Source organism: Balearica regulorum, chromosome 5 (assembly GCF_011004875.1).
Source record: "Balearica regulorum gibbericeps isolate bBalReg1 chromosome 5, bBalReg1.pri, whole genome shotgun sequence".
NCBI lineage: Eukaryota > Metazoa > Chordata > Aves > Gruiformes > Gruidae > Balearica > Balearica regulorum.
The window spans coordinates 50,759,419-50,784,723 of record NC_046188.1 but is presented as its reverse complement, the minus strand read 5'-3'; the positions used below and the strand labels follow the sequence as shown (position 1 = coordinate 50,784,723).

The 25,305-nt window shown below is 48.6% G+C and overlaps 2 protein-coding genes and 1 non-coding gene across 9 annotated transcripts in view; 2 read left to right on the top strand and 1 right to left on the bottom strand.

Annotated features, from left to right (window-relative positions):
* LOC104631290 (USP6 N-terminal-like protein) overlaps nucleotides 1–3,717 on the bottom strand; it is a 94,974-nt gene extending 91,257 nt beyond the window's left edge. The window contains exon 1 of the mRNA XM_075754824.1: nucleotides 3,609–3,717. The gene's annotated coding sequence lies outside the window, so the exon portion shown is untranslated. The remainder of the gene's footprint in view (nucleotides 1–3,608) is intronic.
* Nucleotides 3,718–3,829: 112 nt separating this feature from the next.
* On the top strand, nucleotides 3,830–3,902 carry TRNAA-AGC (transfer RNA alanine (anticodon AGC)). Its single transcript has one exon. It is a non-coding gene; the product is annotated as a tRNA-Ala (tRNA).
* Nucleotides 3,903–8,759: 4,857 nt separating this feature from the next.
* Nucleotides 8,760–22,662, top strand: RNH1 (ribonuclease/angiogenin inhibitor 1). Of its 7 annotated transcripts, XM_075754821.1 has the most exons (11): nucleotides 8,786–8,844; nucleotides 9,416–9,828; nucleotides 12,494–12,599; nucleotides 14,318–14,488; nucleotides 16,245–16,415; nucleotides 17,082–17,252; nucleotides 18,107–18,277; nucleotides 18,775–18,945; nucleotides 19,897–20,067; nucleotides 21,290–21,460; nucleotides 21,865–22,662. In XM_075754821.1, the coding sequence occupies exons 3-11, from the start codon at nucleotides 12,514–12,516 to the stop codon at nucleotides 21,950–21,952; spliced, it is 1,371 nt and encodes a 456-aa protein (XP_075610936.1). In that variant the 5' UTR covers nucleotides 8,786–8,844; nucleotides 9,416–9,828; nucleotides 12,494–12,513; the 3' UTR covers nucleotides 21,953–22,662. The 7 variants fall into 7 exon arrangements, with proteins under 7 accessions (XP_075610937.1, XP_075610936.1, XP_075610935.1 ...); XM_075754822.1 differs by lacking the exon at nucleotides 9,416–9,828 and having other exon boundaries at nucleotides 8,760–8,844; XM_075754820.1 differs by lacking the exons at nucleotides 8,786–8,844; nucleotides 9,416–9,828 and adding an exon at nucleotides 10,677–10,752.
* Nucleotides 22,663–25,305: the final 2,643 nt, after the last annotated feature.

The following is a 25,305-nucleotide window of genomic DNA, read 5'->3' as shown; positions in this document are numbered from 1 at the left end:
TTAGTGCCACAGGCTGCCGAAAGCTAAGAGGGAATGCAGCAAGCAACCCTACCACAAAGCTTCGCAGATAGCACCGTGACTTCAGCACCTCTGGGGGCTGTTCTTTGCACAGAGCAGCTGTAGGTTTGTTTGGGTGGGGTTTTTTTCCAGTCACCTGCAAAGGGACTTCTCTGTCTTTGGCAGGGGGGAAATGCAAGGAGATTCACCAGCACCTGAACAATGTTTGCCCCAGGTATGGATACCCAGGCGCACAGCACTGCCAAAGCAAGTAAAAGATAGCATGGAGATTTGCAGAGTACAAAAAAAAAGATTTGCAGAGTATAGTTGTTCCCTTGCAACAGCTTGAACTGTGGCAGCTGAACTACTCTCTCCTGTAATTAAAACGCAGAAGAAAGCATGGGAATTACTCCAGTGTGACTGTGAAAGACTAACAGGCTTCTGAGTTTCAAAGTCAATCTTAATGCACACTGTTCAGTGTCATTTTAATTCTTTGAAAAAAAAAAGGGGAAAAAAGAAGTTTTGCTGTGAGAAAAGATCTTGCACAGCCCTGTTACTAAACCACACAAGGAGCAAATGAGGGAAACCGTGTCTGGGACTGATGAAGCAAGGCTGAAGGCAATCTTCTCTCCCCCCTGCCCCTGCATTTGCTCTGCCAGTTGCTCTCAGCAACATAATGATTTAGGGAGGCACACTGCCCTGTGACGGGAAACACACATGTAACACCCAGGCAGTGAAACCTCACATCTGACAGTGTCTATGCAAAATGCAGCCTGAAACACTTCTTCCGGCTCCACAGAGTCAACGATGTTTTGCAAAACCAAGCTGGTGAAACGCTATTACTTGCATCGAAGGTGAGATTTGCCAGCAGGACATACTCTTAAGCATCCCCCTATTTTCTGGATATCAGAAAAAAAAAAAAAAGCCTACGGGTAAGATTGTGGGGTCCTGCAGCTCAGCGTGGTGTGAAAGAGACAGGAGAACATCAGAAAAAGATATGATGCACGTGCAACGCTCTTCAGCCTGGCACCCAGGGGAACAGCTTAGCTAAGAAAACTACTTTCTTTTTAAAATAATGATAAAGGTAAGGAGCCATCAGAATTATGAGTAAAGGTCCAAGATAAGAAATCATACTGCTGGATGGGTGCGGCTGCCTGCTTGTTTGGTTGCTGTTGGATGTTTTTTAAAAAGATAAACATGTCTTTCAGAACATGTCTGTTGGCCAATCTTCCCTCTGCCAAAAACAACCAAAACCAAACCAAAAAAACCCCACAAACAAACAAACAAACAAAAAAAAACAAGAAGGAGGCTCACAACCATGAAAACGATAAATGAAAGGCAGGACAGTTTCCGAAAAGCTGAGATCATTTTTCACAGGCCCTTAAAGTAAGATGCAACATATTAAAAAGGACAACAGCAGAATAAATTTAAAATTCCCAATTGATAAAATATCATTCAGAGAAGCTATTAAGCAAACTCTGTGAGAGGCAGAGCCCATTCACAGACCAGAACCTATCAAAGAAATAAATAATTTTTAAATCTATTTTTTAATTGTAAAGCTGTTGATATATAGGAGTATTTAATCAGAAATTCAGAGTCTGGAGGAGGCTAGCTCAGCAAATGTATCCAGGAAAAAAAGTAACTTGTACATCAGAGGAAGATCTAAGGTAAATCCCTTAGGAAGGGTGTAAAATTGAGCAGACAGTGGTTTTGAATCCAACAGAACAACAGCTTGAACACAGCAGAGGTAGAAGTACAAAAGTACTGCAGGAAAGCAAACAGTGTAAAGCACTGTAACAGTGTAAAGCTTGATAAAGCAAAAGCTGCAGCAGGTCCCATCACACTCTCCAACTTCCCTGCTGCTCAGTGAATTGCAATAACTTGGGGACAGGCATCACTGCCTGCAGCGCTGCCAGCTCAGCACCGGACTTTGCTGCTCTCCAAACAGCAAGGTGTAAAGCAGCCACGACTGAGGTAGTGATTTTGTAATCATTTTGGTTTTGAAAGCATTTTGCCTTGGCCTTCACCGCTATTTGGTTTTGCCTTTTCTTATTCAAGAACATCAGAGGGCAAGAAAAGTGAGTACAAGGCAAGGCCTTTACTAGAATGACAGGTTTTTAACTAAACCCTAGACATCGCTGCTGCTGAACACAGCTTTAAATTAAAGCGTCAAGCCCACGAATAGTCTTCTTTTTCTCAGCATGGCACTGGCAGAGAAAGGTCCCGATGCTCTCACGCATTTTGTGACATGCGCCCTGATCGAGCGCATCCTCTTTTCCTGCCAAAAAGAGGGCCCCAAATCCTGGTTGGTCCATGCAGCTCTCCAGAAGGCTCCAGCACATGCCCTCATTCACCATTTCAACACGTGCCCAAAGATCCCAGCTCCAGACCCAGGATCTCCTTCCTCATCCAACAGGGAAACGTTGCCCTTAACTTGACTTCAGTTGGAGCACAAGAGCAAACAGAACCACTTCTTGAGGGAAAAGACCTCATGAGTCACTATGGTGCCATATTTCACTTTTTTGGGTGTCGTTTTTAAAGGAGGCATTGCAAGTCAAGGGGCGGGAGGAACCAACTGCAAGCAGTGGGTTCGCTAATTCAGGAACTTGAGCTGCCACATCTCTAACTGCCCCTGCCACCCACAGGGACCAAACCCAGTTGTCTCACCAGCACTGTCAGCTACGTCCCAGGCAGCAGGTAGTTTGGAGGCTCCCCCAGCTGCCCACTGGGCAGCCAGGCCATACCTGTGCCACTTGGTATGCCCCCAGAGAGCAGCAAGGCTGGGGAGGGCAGGTGAAAGCTCACCACCTCACGTCCCAAGGAGCATGCCTGGCTGCCAGGAAGGCAAAGCCTCCCCTCAGCAACTGAGGTGATCACCGGTAGCTCCTGTGCTGCTTCAACTCCTGGGGGAAAAAACTCCAGTATTTTGGTTTGGTTTTGTTCTGTTTTGACCTTAATGTGGCCTCTCCTCGACTCAAAGGACCCCCCCCAGACCCTCTGCCAGGTGCAGAGCCCCATGCTCTGAACCTCCAAACAGCCCCCGACTTGGCACACAACCCTTTGCAGCCCCCCTCGCTCCCCCCGCCAAGCACACAGCCCTTTGCAGTCCTTCACCCCCCGAAAATTCTTTCCCGTGCACGTCTCAAGCCCTTTGCAGCCTTCCCGAGGCCCCCATTAGTGCAGCCCTGCGGGCATCCCCTCGCATCTCATGCTTTCCCATTCGGGGGTGCCCCAGACACACAGCTCTCTGCAAACCCCTCGATGCTCCCAGGCACACAGATCCTTGCAACACCCCCCCACCATGCCCCTGGGCACACAGCCTTTTGCAACCCCTCCTGGTGCCCTCGGGCACACAGGTCTCTGGACACCGCCCCCCTCCATGCCCCCACGCCTACAGCTCTCTGCAACCCCCTCAGATACATAACCTTTGCAACTCCCCCCCCTCGCCCGGTGCTTCCTCACGCACGCTCCCCTCGGGCTCCGCACGCCGCCGGCGTCTCCGGGCGGACCCCGCCGCGCACGCCCGGGCACCTCAAACCTTCTCCCGTCCCGTCCCGTCCCGTCCTCCCGCCCCGATGCGCCGCCTGCTCCGTGTCCCCTCCGGTCCTTACAGCGGAGCGCCGCGCGGGCAGGCGGCCGCGAGCTCCTGGCCCCGCCGCGCATCCTCCAGCACGCTCCCGGGCCGGCCCGCCGCGCGCCGCCGCCAAGCCCCAGGCGGCGCGCCCCCGCGCAGGCGCAGTGGGAGCCCCGCACGGGACGTGTAACGGCCGGCGCCGCGCTCCGTCTCGCGAGAAGAGAATAGAAGTGCACCGGCAGAAAAAGAAAAAAGGCAGGGGAATTAGCTCAAATGGTAGAGCGCTCGCTTAGCATGCGAGAGGTAGCGGGATCGATGCCCGCATTCTCCAGGTGCTTTTTGTTGGTGCTTTTACCGTCCACCAATGCGTTTTGCTTTTTTTCCTTAAAAATTCCTTGAGTTCTTATTTGCTGCGTTAAAATTCCTGAAGATACGTTTGCTTAACCTGCAGTTAAGGCAAGCAGAGCACTGACTGCTGTATGCGCGGCAGTGCAAGAGGGCATTTTGCTTTCTCATTTAATATTGGACAAGGCCCACAACAGGGAGCAGCACCCACTCCCTCCTGTGCTTCCCTCGGCAGCTCCGGCCCCGGCCCCCACCTCTTCATCCGGTCCAGGAGCCAGAGAGCCCCAGAGATCCCCTCTCCCGGGAGCCTCCAGTAGAGCCAAACCACTCATTTGCATTTAATAAATTTGAGAAGGTATCAAAATACATCAAGGGAGCATCGATATACATGCCATTTAGTAAAAAAAAGGCAAGATTTTGCCCAGTGAATTTATCCAGGTGCAAAGTTCAGGCAAATATTCAAATTCTTCACATTCCGCTATTATTCCACTGCAACAAGCCACAAGGAAGAATCAAATGCTTTAAAGAAAACGAGAACAAATTTTAAAAACTGAAGGTGTATCATGAAAAAAATCCAACTCCATAGGAATGCACTCAGTTGGCAATTCCATTCCAGTCACAAGCTGAACTGGAAACTGAAGGTGGAAAACAATTCTGCACACTTTCTCCAGTTACATGTGTGAGGAAATGACCTTTCTGACAAATTTCAATGGCAAAGAATGGAATTCAGCTTTCAAGCTGCTCACAGCCCCCAGCCTACACCCAAGCAAACTGCAAAACATCCCATCCCCAGACCTTCACAGGGGGCCTGGGGCAGGCTCACCCCTCTGCAGAGCATATGCCCAGGAGGGGTTCATGAGGGAAGAGATCTGGCTCAGAGCCCATGCTCTTAAATCCCGGGGGACTTCCCAGCATGTTCATCAGATCCCCAAGCAGGACCTGGAGCACAGTGGAAAACATCAGTGGGTGCCTTCCAGGCTGACCAAATTCTTCTGCAACATCCTTCCATTAAACTGCATCTTCAGAAAGAGTAAGAAGCCTGAATATTACTGGGTGTCATTTTAAAAAGAATAAACCTGGGGAAACTTTTTGTCTGAATAAATCTCATGTGCAGAGATCTCTGCAGAGCAGCACTACTTAGCTATGGTCTTTTTGCGCATCTATAGCCATGCCATACCACAGGCTCGAGTCCTGTCTATTTTACTTTTTAACTACTGCAGGTCTTTGAAAGTCCTTCTAACCCCACTGCCCTTCTTTATAGACAGCATGGATGTTTAAATACGACAATTCCCAAATAATTCCCAATAGCCCAAAGAAGAGCTGGATTGAAGAGAGGATGGATTTCAAAGTGATTATTTGGCACGAATACCCATGAATTCTCATCGGTAGTCTCATGGAGACTAGTGAGAGATTTTTTCCAGAAAATGGCAATGGTAACATGCAAACTGAAGTCTGAAAAACAGATGAGTGTGTGGTTGCTGGGGGTTTTTTTTAGCTTGAAGATTTCATTCTTGCCTTTTAAAGCTGATTTACACTCAGGCTTCTGAGTCCCAGACAAACTCATGAAATAACCAGCTGTTGCTTCCTATGCAGCAGGATTTAACAGGAGAGTGAAATCCATCGCAGTCTCCTATTTCTTCAGCTGCTAAACAGCCGGCATGAAGAGCCTGCATTGAGAAACACATTTGTGTCTACGGTCTCGTCCTTTCATTTTCCCCTCTAGTTTTGGCCTCATCTCAACCTTCAACCCCTGCAGTAACTTGGTGACCACAGGCAGCCTCGGGATGATGAAAATCTAAAGGACCGTAAGTCTGGTCAAACTGATGCTGCATCGCCCTCTGCAGACCGGCAGGCAACAACTGCCACTGCTTGATGCAGAAGATGCAGAAAAGCAGGGTTGGGCGAAAAACTCCCCTGACTGTACTTTTTCTGCAGATCAATGCAGCGCAGTGGTTGATGAACACACCTGGAAAGCCCCATTTGTTTGGGGCTCCATTTTCACTGGACTCACGGTAAAAGACTGTATACACAGGGACACAGTATTATGTGTATACTCACAGCACTATTTCATTGTAATGATTCCCACCCTTCGAAAAAATAAAACCAGCATGAAACAAACAGACCAACTTTTCTTTTACAAGAACAAGATGACCACATCAGAACAGCTAAAAACTCCTCCCTAATGGCTTTCTTGTGGGAATCTATAATGAGCTGCCACAGTATAGAGCATCCATATGTGTGCATGCACACATGCAGGTCGGGGTGAGCATTTGCTGAGGAGCCCAAAGCTTGCCTCGGCCACCTTACAGCTCCCAGACACATGCTACCAGCATCTGTTTATTGACCTCCCTTTTTTGTTGCTCCTAAGGCATCAGCTAAGCCACACTGTCAGGTTTGCCACTCTGGCTCCACAGATGCTTTTGCTCCCCCGTGCTTTAGCAGCCTGCTGGCTCTTCAGGAATGACCCAGGTTTTGCATTTCCTCCCCCTACAAAGCCTTACTTCAAGTCGCTCAAGGAACAAATGGCTTCCAGCAATGGATCAAGTAGGAATTAAAATAAGGCTTTCAGTGCAACAAATGGAACTGGGCACATGCTTACAACTCGCTGCTTTGATCGCCACACAGCTGAATTTATGTAATGAATTTGCTGGTAGGCATCGCATGGTCAAGTTAGCAAAGGACCTGTCACTACCCTGAAAATTTTATTGTCTTTAATTGCAATTAAGTATATGCACAGAGGTATCATGAGAGCAGAGAGGACGGAACAGGAAACTGCTAGAGGGGGAAAAAGCAAAGCTTTCAGCTTACACTAAGGGGCTTAATTTAAGCATCCTTTTGTAAGTTTGCTCTAGGGTTATGTGTGTAAATTTAGTTTTAAAATGAAGTCATCTTAAACGCAGAGACACATCTCAACTTCCCCAGATCCCAGGACACAAGACCTCCCCTTGCTGGGTCCATGCCAGCCATGTCCACAAGCAGCAGGGGCAAGGCAGGCACCACTGTGCTCTCCCTCCCTGATACAAAGGCCAAAGCAGAGGGAGGCCCTAAAAAAAGGGGAGATACCCTTACCATACCTTCCATGCCAGGAGTCTTCCACTGTTTCCGTGGAAGGACATGCACATGCATTTCTCATCAGTGTTTGCTGTTGGCTTTCTCAGCCCCATTTTGCATAGTTCCCTCCAGACTTGTGTATATCTCGGCAAGTAGGACAGCTTGGTCCTGCTTGCTGGGGAAAAGACAATAGATTTTACCCAGGATGCCTTTTGCTGTCCCCACAGTGAGGGCAGCCAAAGGGACGACAGGGAGATAGAAGCTGATAACATCTTGGCATGGCTACCTGGCTTGTAAATCTAGTTTTTCACCAGCACAGACCAGTGTCTAGTGGGTGCTTTGTCCAGGGCAGGAGGTCTACAGAAGGTCCATGTGACATAAACCACTCTGAAACCTCTAACAATCACTAGACTTTGTCCTTTAGAGACTCCTGATGTTGGCAGCAGAGCAGGAACTGAGAACAGCAAGGTGCCAGCAGTGGCTGGATAGGAAATGACACCTTTGCTATCGGGCTGAATGGCAGACATCTGATTTCAAATTACCTGGTGGACCAGGGAATGATACAACCTCTCGCCAGCATTCACTTACTTCTTATACTAGTGGTCTTCCTGAGAGCACCACACTAAGCAAGAAGGGCAGAGACATACTTCACCAGTCACAGCATCCCACCCATCCAACTGACAGGGAGCATCCTGGCAAGCACTGAAGCCAGGATCTCATGCCATCCCCAAGCTTGTGGCTGCGGTTCAGCAGGTTTCAGGTCAGACCCAAGGGCACAAGGACTGTTCTAGCAAACCCTTTGTGTGGACGACCCTGTCTTTCCTGGGAGGGAATGAGGAAGAGGTGCTCCCTCTGGCATTCAACTCTCTTCTGGGCACTAAGGAAGGTGGGTTTTAGCTCTTTGAGCTCTTCTGGTGGCCGGTTCCCACCTCCTCCGGAAGGGTAATAAAGGCAACTGGGGGGGGGGGAACCTCTAGTGCTCCCCCTGGGGTGCAACAAAAACTGTGTTTCTCAGCCTGGGCCACCACCTCCTCTGTCAGAGTCAGCAGCCATGGGAGGGAAAAATGGAGCTGGCCTTTTGTCTTTGGTTCATTTGCAGTCTACTGAAACATTAATTAATCTTCACACCATTGAGGATGGAGGGAGAAAGCAGCTTACTTCAACTTGCAATTAGCATGTGATGCAGCTTGAGCCAGAGCAGGGTAATCCTTGAGGAGGGGAAGAGCCAGGAGGAGTTTGGGAGGAGGAGGAGGTGTAGGACCAGGGGGCCCTGCTTGCTGCCGAGAGGCAGTTTTAGGGAGGCATGACCAGGGCTGTTCCCGGAGTACCCTTCCAAGCTGTGTGAGCATCCAGCATGCACAAGAGCAGGTAGCTGCCCATGCCCCAGCCCCTGCCAGGGGGGTTAACCCCTAGGTGAGGTGGCAGGGAGGCTGTAGTGTGCTCAGTATCACTCCCCATCCCGGCAGGACAGGGCTTGCCTGAGGAATGGAGAAACTATTTGCAAACTCCAGCATCTCTATCCACACTTTAACACTTGATGGCCTCATTTTTGGATGGATCCTTCAATGGCAACTACTCCCTTGCTCTGGGCTAAACCCTGGCGAGTGGTTACATGAAGAAGTTAAAGCTGCCTCTACAGTCATCACGTTTTGAGGGATGTTTGCATTATCACTAAGCCAGGTACGATAGTGTAGAGAGTGCAGCTCCACACGGCCCCGGAGAGCTGCCCTGGGAGGAAAAAAGCTGTCACAACCCAAAACTGCTTTTCTCCCTCTAGCAGGCACCATGTGTACAACAGCAGAGGTTGCGTAGTAACAGCAGCAGGAAGGCGTCAGCTCTGCCCTCCTTGCTCCCTGCAGAGCGCCGAAAAGAGCAAGGTACGTATCAGCAGCAAAAACGGGCTCGTAAACTCCCTAAACTTTCCCTTCTGCTTAGGGGGGAGGAGCACGTAGCAATTTTGAAGTTGTACACTGCAGAGGCTGCTTTGTAGGGAACAGCTGGTTGTGCTTAATTGAACTGTTGTGTGAGACAGGGGGATGGGAACGGGGTGTTTGGAGGAAGAAGAGACAGGAGGAGAAGCTAAAATTTTTGGGAGGGAGGAAGGGATGCGACTCAGTATGTTGCCTAGAACACTCTCAGGACTTCAAAACCTTTCTTTGCTCTGTCTTGTGAAAGTCTGAATGAGCTTTTACTGGGGCTAAAAGTACTCGGAAACAATAGGGCGACAGGGAGTAGCTGGCTGCCAGAGGAGGAACAAGCTGAGCGATGACTAATGACTCCCAGCACCGGCCAGGAGCTGGCACCCTGGCTCTGGCATGGGACGGATGCGCAGGCAAGCTGGGGGTCACGGGGGTCGAGTGAGTGCAGTGGCACAGTGAAAGCCTGGGGAGGGCAACAGTCATCACAGCAGCAAAACTCCAATGCGCCCATCCTCCATGGCTCTCACAGCTTCATTTAGAGCACCTTAGAGGGGAGGCCTTTATGCCGGCGAGGTGCCACTTGTCTGCTTGTCAATGTCTTGTGCTAATGAGAGAGACAGAACACCAGAGGAGATGCATCATGGATAAGACTGGTGAAAGGGGTGGAGAGGGGGCACATCCCAGGCTCTCCAAGCTGGCCCCCATATGCAGCTGGCTGGCAAGCTGGAAGTCAGGGGACTCATTCCACTGAGGAATGGATATTTTTGCTGTCATTCCCTGTTCAAACAGTTTGCAGTTCCGACCTCTCTGGGGCAGTACAAGTGGTTTCCTGTCTCCCCTGGCTAAGCCCCCCACCATCTTGTCTCTCTTCTTGTTGACCTGCACGCATCTCCATTGCATTCCAGGTCCCAGCATGGGGCAGGGGTTGTGCTCCCTGCTCAGGTGGGACACCTTCCAATTTAACGTTTGATCCTCCCATCCCTTGCGCATCCCCTCGCTACACAGATTTCCCCCTCTCCTGTCTTGTTTCCTGCCTATCCCAGTGCTCCTGCTTAGGGGGGAGACAGGGGTGGATGGAAAAAAGGGGCAACAGGGGAGGGGGGAAAAGGAAAAAGGAGGAAAAAGAGGAGGAAACAGAAGAGGAAAAGAGGGAAGTGGAGAAGATGAAAAAGAGGGAAGAAAGGGAAAGAGGAGAGAAAGGGAAGGAGGGCAGAAGGGTGGAAAAGGAACAAAAGAGGGAAGGGGGAAAGAAGGGAGAAGGAGAAAAAGGAGAGAAAAGGCAAGTGGGGAGAAAGGAAAAAGAGGGAAGGAAGGGAGAAAGAGGGGACGAAAAAGAAGGCAGTGAGGGGAGGAAAAAGAAGGCAGTGGGGAGAACACAGGAAAAAGAGAAGGGGAAGGTGAGAAGGGGAAAAGACAGGAAAAGGAGGAAAGTGAGGAGAATATAGGGAAAAGAGGGGAAGAAGAGGATATGGAGGAAGTAGATGAAGAGGGGAGGAGAGAAGGAGGGAAGAAAAAGGGAAAAGAGGAGAAGGGAGAAGGAAGAAAAAAGGCAGGTAGAGGGAAGCAGGGAGAAGTCAGGAAAAATGGGGGGACGGTAAGAAGGGGGAAAAGAGAGGGGAAGGGGGGAGAAGTAGCAGAGAGGGCAGGAAAAACGGGAGGGAGGAGGAAGAAGCAGGGAAAAGAGGGAGAAAGGGGAAAGAGGAAAACGGGGGAGAAAGAGAAAAACGGAAGGAAGAAGGGCACAGATCCCGCTCCGCTCCGCCCCGCACAGTTCCGCGCCGCCGCGCCCGTCCCGCGGGGAGGAGCTGGGGAGGAGCCGGGGCGGGGCGGGGCGGGCGGCGGCGGCTGCGCGCAGGCGGAGCGGCGGTAGGAGCGGAGGGCTGGGGTTGGAGGTGGGGGAGGGAAAGTCGGGCTAGTTCTGGCGTTAAGCGTTAACTGCGGTGCAAGGAATGGGGGTAGGAGGACGGCTTGTGGGCACAGAGGGCGGCTGCCTGCGGCAGAGTGGCCAGGCGAGGAGCAGCAGCGATGGCGGGTGTGCACGCGGGGGTAGGACCGAGCTTGCAGGAAGGTGCGGAGCTTGGGGGGGAAAGCAACTCTTTTTTGATCTGAGGGAGGTAGAAGAGGGAAAAAAATACAATGAACAAATTCGGGAGGTGTTTGCGAAGTTATGTAATTGGTTTCCTTTGCGCTGTTGTGTCACTGGTTTGGGTCGGCACTGATTTTTAATACTACGCGACTCAAGCCCCTTTACACGTGGGGCTGTGATGTGAACCCACTGAGGACGGGGTCCGTGACTTCCAACAGCGCTTTGCTTTGGGTTTGAAAGGCGGGGCCAAGTACGTCCATGAGCTCTGCTAACGCTACGCTCGCTGTCCTGGCTTCCTTCGCGTGATCTAGGAGTACGTACTCCGCACCTCCCTCCTCTCGTGGCACTTCCTGTCCCCACGTGGGTGAGGGGTCTGTTGTGGGTGAGGGGTCTGTTGTGGGTGAGGGGTCTGTTGTGGGTGAGGGGTCTGTTGTTGTGTGTTCTGATACTGAGCTTGCCTCTGTCACAAGGCTACTTTGGGATACCCTTGATTTTATGGTAGCAGGAGCTGACTGAGATGGGTGAAGACAGTGTAGAACTGCTGTCAGTAACGCCTGGTGGGGGTTTTTTTACTGTTCGCATTCCAATGTGATCGCTCAGGAGGTTTTTTCTTTTTTCTTTTTTTTTTTTTTTTTTTTTTTTTTTTTACAAATACCCTGTAGTCTGAGTCATGTTAGCAAAGCCAAGACACCAAGACTGCATATTGTCAGCTACTGGAGTGCTGCCTTTAATACTATCCCTTGTAGCCTCAGCCTAGAGCTCAGCTATTGGCCTTGGCATATTTTTGTGCATGCTAGAGCTGCTCTGCACGGTGCTGTGTTTACATCAGTTAAGAAATGCATTCTGGAGAGCAAAAAAAATTCTTGCTTACCAGCTTCTCTGTACTTGGCCTTGCCCAACCAGAGTGACCTTTCAAAGCCTGGATATTAAATCATGGAGGAACGCTTCTCCCATCTGCCTAGGTTGCACCTCTCACATACAGACATGTGGCCAGCAGGATTTTTAATCTGAGCCCAGGCAGTTCTCATGCTCATCTTCCTCATTCACCCTCATTCTCTCTAAAGTACCCTAATTTTAAGTATAGCTCAAGGTCTCACAATCCGTCAGGCGTGCCACACTGGTAATACTCAGCGGCTGCGTGGCTCAGTGGTACAATAGTGAGAGAGTAGCACTGGTGCCTCTAAAAAGTTTGTTCTGGTTAAGCTCCCTTGGAAGGGGAGCATCATACTCTCGTGCAGGCAGCCTTCAGGTAACAAGCTGTTGCCATATTTCTCTAGGATCTGTGTGCTTTTTTGCCTCTTGGAGGAGGGCCTTGCCGAATCCCAGACAAAACCACTCCAATGCTGCTGGCTCCTACTGGTGCTTGCAGCAGGCTGGTGTTGGTAAAACACAATCTGTCCTCTTTGCACAGTGTAACTCATGGCTGAGAGCTGGGGGGCAGGGTGGCTGAAGAGGATTGTTGTTTCTTAGTCAACAAAAAAATAAGTTTGATTTTTTAAATTTTTTTTTTTTAATTTGCAGATATTAAGTCAACTGTTAAAATGGAGCTTGACATCCAGTGTGAGGAGATGAGCCCATCTAGATGGGCTGAACTTCTGTCCACAATGAAATCCTGCAAATCCATCAGGTAGTAACTAGTTGCATATCATCTCTTCTAAGTAACAACTGTTGTGTTTCTGTTCTCTGTTTTTCAGCTGCAGAGCTGTTGACCTGTGACTTAGAAGTTGCACAGTAACAGAAATGATTCTACCTATTTTTATTCAGAAATTTAATTTAAAGGCCTCTTGCAAAGTTTTTTTTCAACTCCAGATAAGCATCCTTTGGTATGAAGAAATGGTCTCCTTGTTCTGTGACGTGCCATGGAATTCAGATGGATAATGTGGTTATTTAAACGTTTGACCGCTGTTTTGGTAATTCTGTCTTTCTCGCCTAAGAGAAGGAAGATGTCTCTGCTCATTAAGTTGTATGTTTTCTGGGCTGCAGGTCAGATGCTCTCAAGATGAGGCTTTGGGCAACCTGGTCTCATGGAGGGCGTCCCTGCCCATGGCAGGGGAGTTGGAACAAGATGGTCTTTGAGGTCCCTTCCAACCCAAACCATTCTATGAAGTAACTGTTGCTTAATAGTTACAGGCAAGCAACGTGCCATCAATTTTTAATTCTTCACTTGGCCTTTAAAAGTACCTGCCTTGTGTGTTGAGCAAACCAGTGTGAGGGAACCATCTCCTGGAGTATAAGCTGTAGGAAAGGGTTCAGAAAAGTTGCTTCTGCACTCTTTCCCCTCTTCTGGTTGGGAATTCTCACCCCATGGGCTAGCACCATCTTGCTTGGGCTGAAGAGGGTGGGCTGCATCAAGTCAGTGGTGGCTTGGAGGAGGTCAGGCAGGTTGAAGGTGACTTGCTTTTGTTTTGCAAAGGAGCTTTTTGCAGGCAAGCTTCATGGCCCTGACCTTGACTTCCTAAGGTAAGCCTTGGGTGGCAGAAGGCAGTGGGATGGTTGTCTCCTGGGCAGAGGCTGGGCTGCTCGTGATATAGTGAATGAGAGCACCTGCAGTGGGGATTGTTAAATGGTGTTGAATGTGATCCCATTGGGAGCCAAGTCGTCTTGCTGGAGGGAGGGAAGGAGAAGAGGAGAGCCTCCAATTTCATAGTGTTGTCTAAGGAGAAACGACCAGGCAACTTTTGGCAGTCCTGGCTGTGGCTGTGCCTGGGGCTGTAGGGTTCTTCATGACATCTTCCTTTTGCCCCATGTCGTTTCTACCTCCTTGTCTGTCCTGGGCTCCCGATCCTTTCCTTGGCTCTCCTTCCAAATACTCTCCTCCACCAATTTAGCAACAATTAGAAAAATGCTGATGTCCAGTGGGAGGAGTTACTGCCATGCTGCAAACTCACAGTTTGTGTACTGCCAGAGATGGTGCAGACTGGCTTGACTCACTTACTGACCAAACTGCTGATGGGTGTTTCTGGGGCTGGCTGGTCTCCATGCAGAACCAGTCTGACAGCCTGTAAGCTGGCCTCTGCTTAGACATGGCTTCAGACACCAGGTAGTTTGTTGCTACCAATGTGGCGCATCCTCCATCTGAAGCCCTGCCAAGCAGGGATGACTGGAGTCACGTGCCATCTTCAGTGCAGTATGGAGGAGCTCCGTGGCTTGTGGAACTCGTCTCCCTGCAGAGAGAGCATGTCTTGGTTTGGGCCGCACATTGCCCAACAGGCCATATGCATGTGGAGGCATCCCAGGGACTGCAGAGGAGTAAATTGCTCACTTTGTTTTCACAAGGAATGCTCCAGCCAGGGAGAACAGAGCAACCCTGAAAACTAAAGTGCTGCTTCTCTCCTTCTCTTTCAGGCTGGATGACTGCAATCTCTCCAGCAGTAACTGTGAGGATCTCTCCTCCATCATCAATATGAATCCGTCCCTCACAGAGCTGAAGCTGAACAACAACGAACTGGGAGATGCAGGCATTGAATACCTGTGTAAAGGGTTGCTGACACCAAGCTGTAGCCTACAGAAGTTATGGTAAAGCACCATTGATTGTCTTGCAGTCTGCGGCAGGTGAAATCATGAGGCAAACTAGCATATGATGGTAGTAAGAGCCATGTCAATGCACCTCAGCAATTACCTAGGTCAGATGCTTGGAAAACCCCAGAAGATTTTTTTTTTAAAGTGGTATATTTACTGGAAGACTCCAGCTCGTCAGTCTGTCTTCCTTTGTCTTCCAGCACCGAGGGAAGCACAGGTAGGGTTTTCCCAGCCAAGCTAAGGCTTTCTGGAGGCTTTCTTTAGAAGAGGTAGTAGATCTTCCCCTGGCCTAGGCAGCTGGATTATCTGTTTAGGCCCCTTTAAACAAAAGGCTGACCACAGAGGGCCCCACTCTGCCATTATCACATACCTGACATTTTCACAAATGCATTTTTCAGAGGGCTCTTCTGCCCGTTGTAAGCATTTAGCACCTGGTCCAGTTTGCTCGTTCCTTTCTCTAAGAGTTAAACAGAAGGGTGTTTTCGTGACCCTTGGCGTTTCAAGAGCTGTCAGTCTTTCTGCACTCTACCAGACTGGTTCTGCCTCAAGCCTTGTCTTCTCAGCTGTGCAAGGCTAGCTTGGTTCAAGACAGCATGTTTTGCAGGGGCACCAGCACCACCTTAGAGCATTAGTTGGCTTCCCTCAGCAGCCATGGTGCGGGCGCTTTAGTCAGAGCCAGTGGCTGCTGCCCCTGCTCCTCAGTGGTGCTCAAAGAGATGCTACTTTCTCTGTCCAGCATCTCTTCTGCAGGGTACTGGGCTCCTGAGGTGGGTCTAACATCTTCATGACACTACTTTGTAAAGATCATATTTGATCATTTTTAATCAGATATGCCTGCTTCAAAGTCTTTGTGCCCACTGCAATGAAGACTCACTGACAAATAGAAGGAAAGTTGACTGTGCAGCTAGTCAAACTGCAACTTTCTGATGGGCCTTCAAGAAATAACTGTGATACTCTACTGGAAGACTAACACAAGTCATTTTTCAGAGAGTTTGTCCTAAGCTTCAAACTTCTCCAGATGCTCAAGTAACAGCTTGGATTAGCCTGTTTCAGTTCTGTAGAAACATAACTGGCCATTTTTGGGGTTCTGGTAAGGTGCCTTAGGGAATAAAAGGGCAACCAAACCCAAGTGAAACTTAGTACCACCATGCACAACACCTCTCCATTGCCAGAAAGTCTTGTGCAGTAACTCTATAAACACCCCATAGCAATATCAGCACAGTTCCTATGCTACTTCTTCCAGCCTGAGTGCCGAAGGATCAGCTTCGTAGATCCTCCTTGTAGTATACCATTAAACTTCTAAATGATATCCAGGGATTTAAGCCAAGTTGGACAAGATTTTTACTTGTAGGTACTCTGAATCGCATTTCCAGAGGGGGCAAGAAATCATATAATGACATTGCTTTATCTCTGGGATATGCCTTGTGATGATTAGAACGCTTCTATAAAGCAGCTGTGGTGCTGCTTAATGTAGGGTGGATCCTTCTCCTAGAGGCGCTATATGAGCGATTACACTGAAGGAAGCATGGGAGCTATTGTTCATGCTACAAGTATAGTACTAGCTGATAAAATATTTTGGCACACCTGTGAAATAGCAGCATTAACCTGGACATACCGCTTTCTAGAGGGTTACGCACTGTCAGTGCCATGGTGTCCTTTCCAAGCTCAAACGTCAGCGGATGCACCTCTCTGAGAAGAGGCTCCGTAATTCTGGTAGTGCATTTCCCTCACCCCAGTTGCATCTCTCCTTCAGGCTGCAAAACTGCAATCTGACGAGTGCCAGCTGTGAGACTCTCCGCTCTGTCCTCAGTGCACAGCCGTCCCTGACAGAGCTGCACGTAGGTGATAACAAACTGGGAACTGCTGGAGTGAAGGTGCTGTGTCAAGGGATGATGAACCCCAACTGTAAGCTGGAGAAGCTGCAGTAAGTAGTCTCTGGGCTTTTTTGGTCATCAAACAGGTCATGCTTGTTTTTCCTTTGAGACAAGCAGGAGTTTTGTTGCCAGATGTGGATTTCTTCCTGGTTTATCTGAAATTGTGTCATGCTTATTCATGCTGGTAGGTCTTGTGGGTTTGTAAGAGCTGGGTGTCTATTCCCATAGGCTTTGTTTAGCCCTCCTGGCAGTGGTGGCTGTTAAGGCAGGACCTCTCAGATGCCCAGGGAAAGTCTGATTGTGCTGCACTTGGTCCTTGTTTTATGGCTGAGTGGGACCCAGGTCTATTCACAGCCCCCTGCTCCTCCTGGAAGGGCTCGATGGCGAGGCTGTGTGGTGTGTTGCAATGTGAACCTTGGTCGTGTGTTCCAGGGCAGCCTGTGCATTGGAGGACTAGTGTAAAAGTGGGGTGGGTAATTAGTCTTCCTAGGGTCCCCTGGGGTCTAGTTTAAGAATTAATGCCTCTTGAAATGAGCAGGGAGATGCTGTTAAAAACTCTTACGGTTATTTATATTTTCATGTGCTGCCTGGTCTCAACTCATGTTGGCATGTTTTCTGCCCTGGCTAACACACACTTTGCCCAGCTGATGTCTTGTGGGTAGTGGGATGTGGTGAAGACGGTTGTTTTTTCCCCTGGATTTCTTTTCGTCTCGCAGGCTGGAGTATTGTGAACTCACAGCTGATATTGTGGAAGCTCTCAATGCTGCTCTGCAAAGCAAGCCCACCCTGAAGGAGCTCAGCCTGAGTAACAACACGCTGGGAGATACAGCTGTAAAGCAGCTGTGCCAGGGACTGGTGGACGCAAGCTGCAACCTAGAGTTACTACAGTAAGGAAAAGCTGGTCATCTCCAACTGCAACTAGTCCTGCTATTAGTCATGCCATCCATAAGACAGGAAAAATTGCCAGGAATGCTTGAAATTCAGGCCGCATTTCTTGCTGGCTCAGATTTCTGTAACTGGAAGCTGCAAGCAAATGTCTGGGGCTTTCAGTTTTGGGGGTTTTTGACTTTTTTTTTAGCATGTGATTCTGAGCTCACTCTCATGCCTGTTGGTACAGTGTGAGCACATACCCCAGGTTAAACTGACAATTACAAGGGGTGACTGCTCACCAGTATCTTGAGAGCAGAGGAGCAGTTGCCCTCGGTGGCTCTAGTTCTTACCCCTGAATTACCAGCCAACTAACTTTATTTATTCAGATACCTTTTTTGCTTCAAAACAGAGATGCTGGATTTGGCCTTACATCTGGGGTAAAGCCCCTTGAAGGGGTTCGGGAGATAAGCATGATTCATTTTATCTTGCCCCTGTGCTTCAGCAGGGGTTGGCTGCCAGGGTCTCACTGTGTGATATACCCAAAAGTTCCTCTTAAAAAGGACAGTTGATATAAAGGGGGAGTTTGGCAAAAACAATTCTTGCATCAATGGATGTGAGTGGCTGGGTCAGAGTAAAAGTGCCCTGCAGCCTCGCGGAGTGCTGGAGCAGTGCGTTGCCTCGCCCAGAGCCTGTCTAGGATACCTGTATCGTCTGTGAGCCTTGCAGGGTCTAGCAACGCCCAGCTGAGCTGCACTGGTTTGCAGCAAGGAACCAGCCCATAGTCCCCTTTTCAGTCTGAACTGGGGGTGTTGGGACGTATCGAACACAGCGGGTCTGGAGCAGCAACTCCCAACTGTGCTTTTTTCTGCAGCCTGGAAAACTGTGGCATAACCAGCGATAGCTGTCGGGAGATTAGTGCTGTTCTCAGTAACAAGTCATCACTGATAGATCTCTCTGTGGGGGATAACAAGATCGGGGACTCCGGTCTGGCTCTGCTGTGCCAGGGACTGATGCATCCTAACTGCAAAATCCAGAAACTATGGTAAGGCTATGCAGAGTTACTTAAATCCCTCTTGCAGCCTCTGAGCTATCTACATGCTGCTCCTGGTTTGCTCCTAAACAGAAAGTTTCTCAGCTACACCCCCTAGTGAAACATGAATGTGTCTGCTACAAATTAGTTACTTCTCAAAACTGGGTGGAGGACACCATGAAGGAGTAGGACAGCACTGGAATTGCTTGGATCAAATTCTGGGGAGAGGGTAAATGGCAATTTGTGATGGTGTTGTCTCGACTTCCTGTTGAGTTATCTGTCTATTAGAATTGCATGTTCCTATTTCTTTTTTTTGTCTTACAAACAGAGCTTTTGGTGCAACAGATGGAGAGTAAGGAGAGAGCTCTAAGTTACGATGCATGAATGGATTTTTTAACGGATAAAGACAATGAGATGATGTAACCAGAAATTCAGAATACTAAAATAGGACTCTCTTTTGTAATCTAAGTGCTTCTGGGGGGAAAATAATATTTTGGTCTTCCCTGCAGGTTATGGGACTGTGATCTCACAAGTGCTAGCTGTAAAGATCTCTCCAGACTCATCAGTACAAAAGAGACCCTCACAGAGATCAGTCTGATAGACAATAACCTGAGAGACTTGGGGATGGAAATGCTGTGTCAGGCACTCAAGGATCCCAAATCTAAACTCCAGGAGCTATGGTGAGTTGCTGTCAAGTTTCACGTACCTGCTGCCTTCTTTGGAGACCTCAGTGAAGAAAAATGTAGGTGAAATAATGCCCACCAGATAGATAGATCCTTGGTTGCGATGGTTCCATGACCAACTCATACTAGTTGTTACCTAAAGGATTTAGACCTGTAGAGCTAAAGGGATTTGTATTTCTAAAAGCATAGACACTTTAAAGATCTACCCCATAGTCATCCTCTTTATAAGCAATATGAGACCAAGCATCACTTGCAGAGCTTCTGCCTAATATGCAGAAGCCTAATAATGCCTAATTGTGCAACAAATGGCAGCTAAGAGACTTTTGAAGTTTGAAAGGCCTCATGTAAATACAAAATGAGTGCTGTGATCAGATATCTCAGGTTTTCCACTGGATCCGAGCTCTCTCATGATCAGACAAAAGAAGGCTGTAATGACATAAACCATTCTCAGCATCCTCTTTGCTGACAGTGTTACCTTTTAGGCTGGCATGGTCTGGTGTCATGTGGCTGGGAAAGGAAAATTGTTCTTTCACATAGAAGTTGAACAAGCACCACTTGAACTTTCCTGCATTGCAAGTCCAACTCCTGCCCCCAGCTGGGTTCTTCCCCTGCCCTGATGGCCTGGGAGTTGATGAGGTGCCTCAGGAGTGCATGGTGGAGCTGAGAGTGACTGTGAGAGCAGCTTCATCTCTGATCATTCCTGTGCTTTATGGACAGGTGCCTTTCCTAGGTGCAAGACTGACATCCCAAATATAAAAGAGTGGGAGAGGTGCTGCTTAGAAAGGATCAAGCAGATAGGAGGGTTGAGAGGAGTGCAGTGATTGTGGGAATGCTTTGGTTCCTCTGTTCCCACTGTCCAGGCTCCTGTGAAGCAAATGTGAAGAAGTAAACGGTGCCTGATACTCTCTAGATCCCCCATCTAGATTTCATGTCACTTTTGCCTTGCAGGATTAGGGAGTGCGGGCTCACGACTGCTTGCTGCAAGGCTCTCAGCTCTGCTCTCAGCATGAACAAGCACTTGAAAGTACTGCACATGGGCGAGAACAAGTTGGGAGATGCAGGTGTTGAACTCATGTGTGAAGGGCTGCTGCACCCCAACTGCAACATCCAGTCTCTGTGGTAAGGTGCACCTTCAGAAGTTGTCTTCTCTCTTGCTGTGTTACCCTTCCAAGAATGGCATGCAGAAAGGGCAAGATAGCACTAGATGGTAGCACGGTACTTTTTTGCTCACATGAAACAATTCACACCACAAACTGATGTTTAACTAGCCCACTAGCAAGTAAATGGAAGCCACAAGTGCTTCCGTGTATCCTGTCACTCATGGTATCTACAAGTACAGGCTGTCACCCATGCGACATAGCTGTCCACAGGCACTCTCCCAGGTGCAGAACTGAAAGTTCACGGTGCAGTGTATCTTCAGGATGTAAAGCAAAGTGTAGGGAGGCTGGAGGGATCTTGCTTTGTTCTGCAAGCAGCTTGCTGTAGAGCTTCCTGTGCCCTTCTCTGAACTTGCCCACAGGGCCCCTCTCAGGTGGGACACAGATGGAGGAACTTCTGGGCAAGGTCTGGCACGTTAATTCCCATGCCTACCAGTCGCAGTGCAAAGACTGCCTGAATTCACTGGTTGCCTCCTGCTTTCCATAGTCTCTATGTGTGCCAGCACAAGCGCTTGTCCAGCCTCACCAGTAGCAGCATCACCTCCAGCCCTGTGGTGGGACTATACTTCCTCATCTGCCAGGCAGGCACCGAGTTCTGGACTGATGTGGCTGTGGCCTGTGTGATGCTCAGGCCACCGTGCTTGTCTCCTCCACACTGTTTGACAAAAGTTGTAGCTGTGCTTAAATGCCCAAGTCTCACAGTGAGTGAGTTGAGCAGTTGACTTGTGGGAGACATCAGTGAGACCTGAAGTCTCTGTCCAGAAAGACATGTTTGCTGACCAGTTAAAGCTACTTGATTCTCTGCTGAGAGGTCTCAGTTACCCTTTTTAGAGAGATGGTTGCAAGTGTCAAGTAATAAACTTCAGGGATGATTTATGATCAGTTTAAACCAAAGAGAAGATTATGCATGATGTTGAAGTTGGGAATATCTTCTTGGGGTTCCTTCTCCCCCTGTAGCCACACACTGTTACGCTTTAGGGAGGTCTTCTGTGTGTTCAGCAGTCACCATGAGGATGGCTTTCTCTGTGGGAAGACCACAGATCAGCCCCTGCAGATGTCTCGGAGATGCCAGCCTAATGGGGATCTATGGTCCATGCTAGGGATGTCCGCACCTGCTGCCCAAGTGTGGGCTGGTCTCTGGAGCCATTGCTTACTGCACTGGCCTCTCCATCCTGTCCTTGCAGGCTGGGTAACTGCGATCTCACGGCAGCCTGCTGTGCAACCCTCGCCACCATCATGGCTACCAAGCAGTGCCTGACTGAGCTGGACCTGAGCTACAACTCTCTGGAAGATGAAGGCATCAGGAAGATCTGTGAGGCCTTGAGGAATCCCAGCTGCAACATGCAACAGTTAATGTGAGAGATGTTTGTGATCCTGCTTGTGTTCCCCATGGCAGGTGGTGAGATCCAGCGAGCTGGGGGGCTGCAGGGAGGGGGCCACAAGCACTATCTCTCTGGGAATTGCACCTGAGGGCAGCTGGTGACTCTGTGGGTCAAATGCCACTGCATGTTGCAAAACACTCCTTGTCCCTTCCAAGTGATGTGACCACAGTGCCTTGATCTGCTTTGGTCCATAGGGCCCAAGAACAAGGACAAGGTGGTGCTAGGGAGGGTCCTATGTTGTAAGGCATGTTTCTGGCTATTGGGTCAGAGTCTCCAACCTAGATGGGGCCCTTCCCCTACCAGCCATTTGTGTGTCTTTCTCTTTCCATAATGGGAGGATGATCACTAAACCATCCTGCCTTTTTGTTTGGTTGTAGTTTATATGACATTTTCTGGAGTTCTGAAGTGGATGATGAACTGAGAGCCCTGGAAGAGTCCAAGCCTGAAGTGAAGATCATTTCATGAGTGGTGTCTGCCCACAGAACAACGTCAAAGCAATGTCTTTTTCTTAATCTGAACTTTTTCATACATAAAGCTAATTAACTTAATAGAAAATTTGCTTGTACTGAAAACATTTGTGGATTCCCTGAGTGGGTGTCCAGGGAGCTGATCAACCTTCTGTACATCTCTGGATGTACTAACTCCAAGGCTCTTGAAAGCATTGTACATTTTCACTGCAGCATTACTATCCTTGAAATAACCAATTACTGGGCATCTTCTACAAGTGGGTCTCTACCCTTTAGGAGTTCTTTAATCCTGTAATCCCTTCTAATACATAAGGTCAGGGTTTAAAGAGAGCCCCTTTCCAAAGGCAGGAGGAGGACTACCTTTCCATATTATTACTGGGTGGTGCTTTTGCCAGGTCTCTGGGGAAGGATCTCCAAAAAAAAAAAACCCAAATGTTTTTTTGATCTAAAATGGAGCTCTCCCCTGCCTCTCCCTAGAAGAGTTCTTGGAAAAGCAGCAGTGGCCAAGGCACTAGAAAAGACAGAAATGAGCAGGTATTCAGCTATGTAACTTCAAAGTTCGTGTCCCCTGAAAAGTGATTTTCTTACAAATTTAGATTCTGTGTGCATTTCTGCTAGTACAGGAAATGATGAAATAGTTTGATGTGCTTGCTCTGGCAAGAGTGGTTCTACAGGAACTTTATTAAAGTCTGTTTGCAAATAATTAAATGCTTCATTTTTCTACTTATTAAAAAGAAAAATAAGATAAATCTGTATATTTCTCCTTTAAGCCCAATCCATCAGTTCTGAACTACAATACCACTAATACCTTGTTTTGCATGTTTGCTTTTGGTAAGTTTCTAGCTGAAGCGTGTCAGGAGAAGATCTTAGTCAAAGGCTTCAGTGGACAGCAAGCCTAGAAAGCGTTCCCCTGGTTTCAGGGCCGCTGGGGTTTTTTGCCCAGTCAGAGTTTTAATAAAATTTGTTCCAAGGGAAAATGCAGCTGTTGCATACCTAAAACATGAAAGAATGAATGTAGCTTTAAAAATGTTGAAGACAAACCTGCCATCACCCTGGGGTGGCTTTGCAGGAGGAATGCTGAAAAAAAATCCCATTCCCCAGCATCTCTTTCTAGAGCAGTGACTTGGTGTTGCATTCACTTGCAAATCCTGCCTGGGCATCCAAGTTAAAAGTGTTCTCCGGGCTTTGGCTTGTGATGCTCACATGTTCATCTCGTAGAGGCTGTAACTGGCTTTTCTTTGACTTAAGGAAAGCTTTGACACCTCTCAAATGGTGCCCAAGAAGTAGCTTACTTACATCTTCAGGCAGGTGTGAAGGATAGGATTTGGTTTTTCCTCAACACACATCTCTCTCGAGGCTGCCCAAAATGCTAAAAAAATATTCCTTTTTGCTTCAAGAGCTATTTGGTCTTCCCCAGTGAGGGCAGAAGCAGTTCTGTGTTGAAAGACCTGTCCATCCTGCAGGGCTGTTATATAGGCTTTTTACACACATGGTCTCCTGGACTTGGCCTGCATGGGCTCATTTTAGGCTGGGGGAGAAGACAGGGCTGAAGAGGGGCAAGAACACATGTAAAGGGAGTCACAAAAATCAGGCATCTGGCTGGGTGTAAAGATGGCACTCTAAAAAAAAAATATTAGAAGTAGATTTCTGAGAGTACCTGGTGTGGGTAGAAGAGGATGTCTGGGAGAGAAGCAGAAGTGCTCCTGGGCTTCTCCCAAAGCAGGTGGTGATCAAGAGAATTGAAGGTGAGATAATTTGCAAGCAAATCCTCTTTCAGCCCCATCTAGCAGTCAGGATGGACTGAGGACTGTGTCAACCAGAGTCAAACCTGGCCCAAACTAGCCAGCAGCCATGCATCAGCAAGATGCGTTCCCTGCAGCATCCCCCATGCCATCCCCCAGGGGGTGGCACTCTCCCCTCACGCTGCAGCGCCAGACACTGCTGCTGCTGGCCTCCAGCTCTGTGTTGCCTAGAAAATGCCTCTTCTTCCTCTGCTGCAGGCGGAGGAGCACTGAGACTGAGATGGGTCTGCCACCATGGCCCCACTGCAGGCGTTCAGCACCTGATGGTGTGCTTCTACCTGGGGATAAACACCATGCCTGCCTTGGTTCCTGGAGTGGTTTTGCATTCCCTGCAAAAGTGTGGGCAGGGTTTAGAAAGGTCTCTGCAGCACATGCCACCTGTCCAGTTGCCAGCTTCAGCAAGAAAAACCACAGGAGCCTTATTTTGCCATCTCAGTGAGCTCAGAGCACCTCAGACCAGGCGAGCCCAGCAGAGCCCTGCAGGTCCACCCAGGATGGTGAGGAACCTGTGCACTCAGATCACATGCTGTGCTTTAGGACAACGTGAAGTCTTGTGCTTGGCTCTAGAAACCAGCTATAAATCCTGGGATCCAGGAGCAAGCTACTGCAGCAAGAGACACTTGTGCTCATAAACAAGAGTCAAGCAAGGATTTGCATTCCTACAAACTCATCTGGTTTTATTCATCTATTAGTTGGTCTAACTCACTTCCCTGACAAACCTTGTCACAACCGTGAACTGGGGAGAGTTGAAAGACAGATACATTAGTTCCTGCATTTTAGACATGTGGGTCTTCACCATTTTAAGCTAAAAGGAATAGGCAGTAATTGAGTCACAAACCTTTCATGTGGACTAGATATTATGCTGGCAGTCAAAGCCTTGCTCATACCAAGTTGACAGCTGAAGCACCCAGCAGCTCCTGGGATGTCGCAGTCACATTCTGGTTCTCAGGCAGGGCAAATAGTTGGACCCACTCTACTGGTGGTATGCAAATACTGACTTTCTACTAGCAAGGGTTGAGTTTCACCTAGTATAATGAAGCTTAAAGATAAAATTACGCAGCCAAAGTAAAAGGTTAAGAGATCCAGGTATGATTTTCAGCTTTAAGCAAATACTAGAAGCTTATAAACCATGCCCCTTGAGATCAAATAGCAGAGAACTTAAATCCACAGAGAGCAGGTTTGTATTTTAGGTATCAGTAACAGCAACAGTAGTTTAGAGGCATTAGAACTTCAGGTTTCTGCTAGTAGTTTAGGATTCTGCAATAAACTTAATTTTTCACTCATCACAGGATATGATCTCAAGAAGGGAGATCACAGTGTTCCTGTTAACATCGCCAGAAGCAGTTAAGCAAACATTCCTGGCCTTGCAAACAGGTTATACCCCAACTAAACCTGCTACTTGCTTTGGAAGAGCGTCATGTCACAGCTGCTCTGGCATCCCTGACTGCTCTTTTGCTGCCTGGGCTTTTCCAGAAGGAGCTCCAGCACAGCAAGGCCCCGAGGCAGCAGCTCCAAATAATACAGATGTTAACATCAATTTCAGTGCTCC

Bases quoted from the DNA above. Each gene is read 5' to 3' on its own strand.
- RNH1 (XM_075754815.1), top strand. From the start codon at position 10,836: ATGGGGGTAGGAGGACGGCTTGTGGGCACAGAGGGCGGCTGCCTGCGG. The intron at 10,933-12,493 runs GTAGGACCGAGC...TTTAATTTGCAG, and splicing joins TGGCGGGTGTGCACGCGGGG to ATATTAAGTCAACTGTTAAA. The intron at 20,068-21,289 runs GTAAGGTGCACC...CTGTCCTTGCAG, and splicing joins TGCAACATCCAGTCTCTGTG to GCTGGGTAACTGCGATCTCA.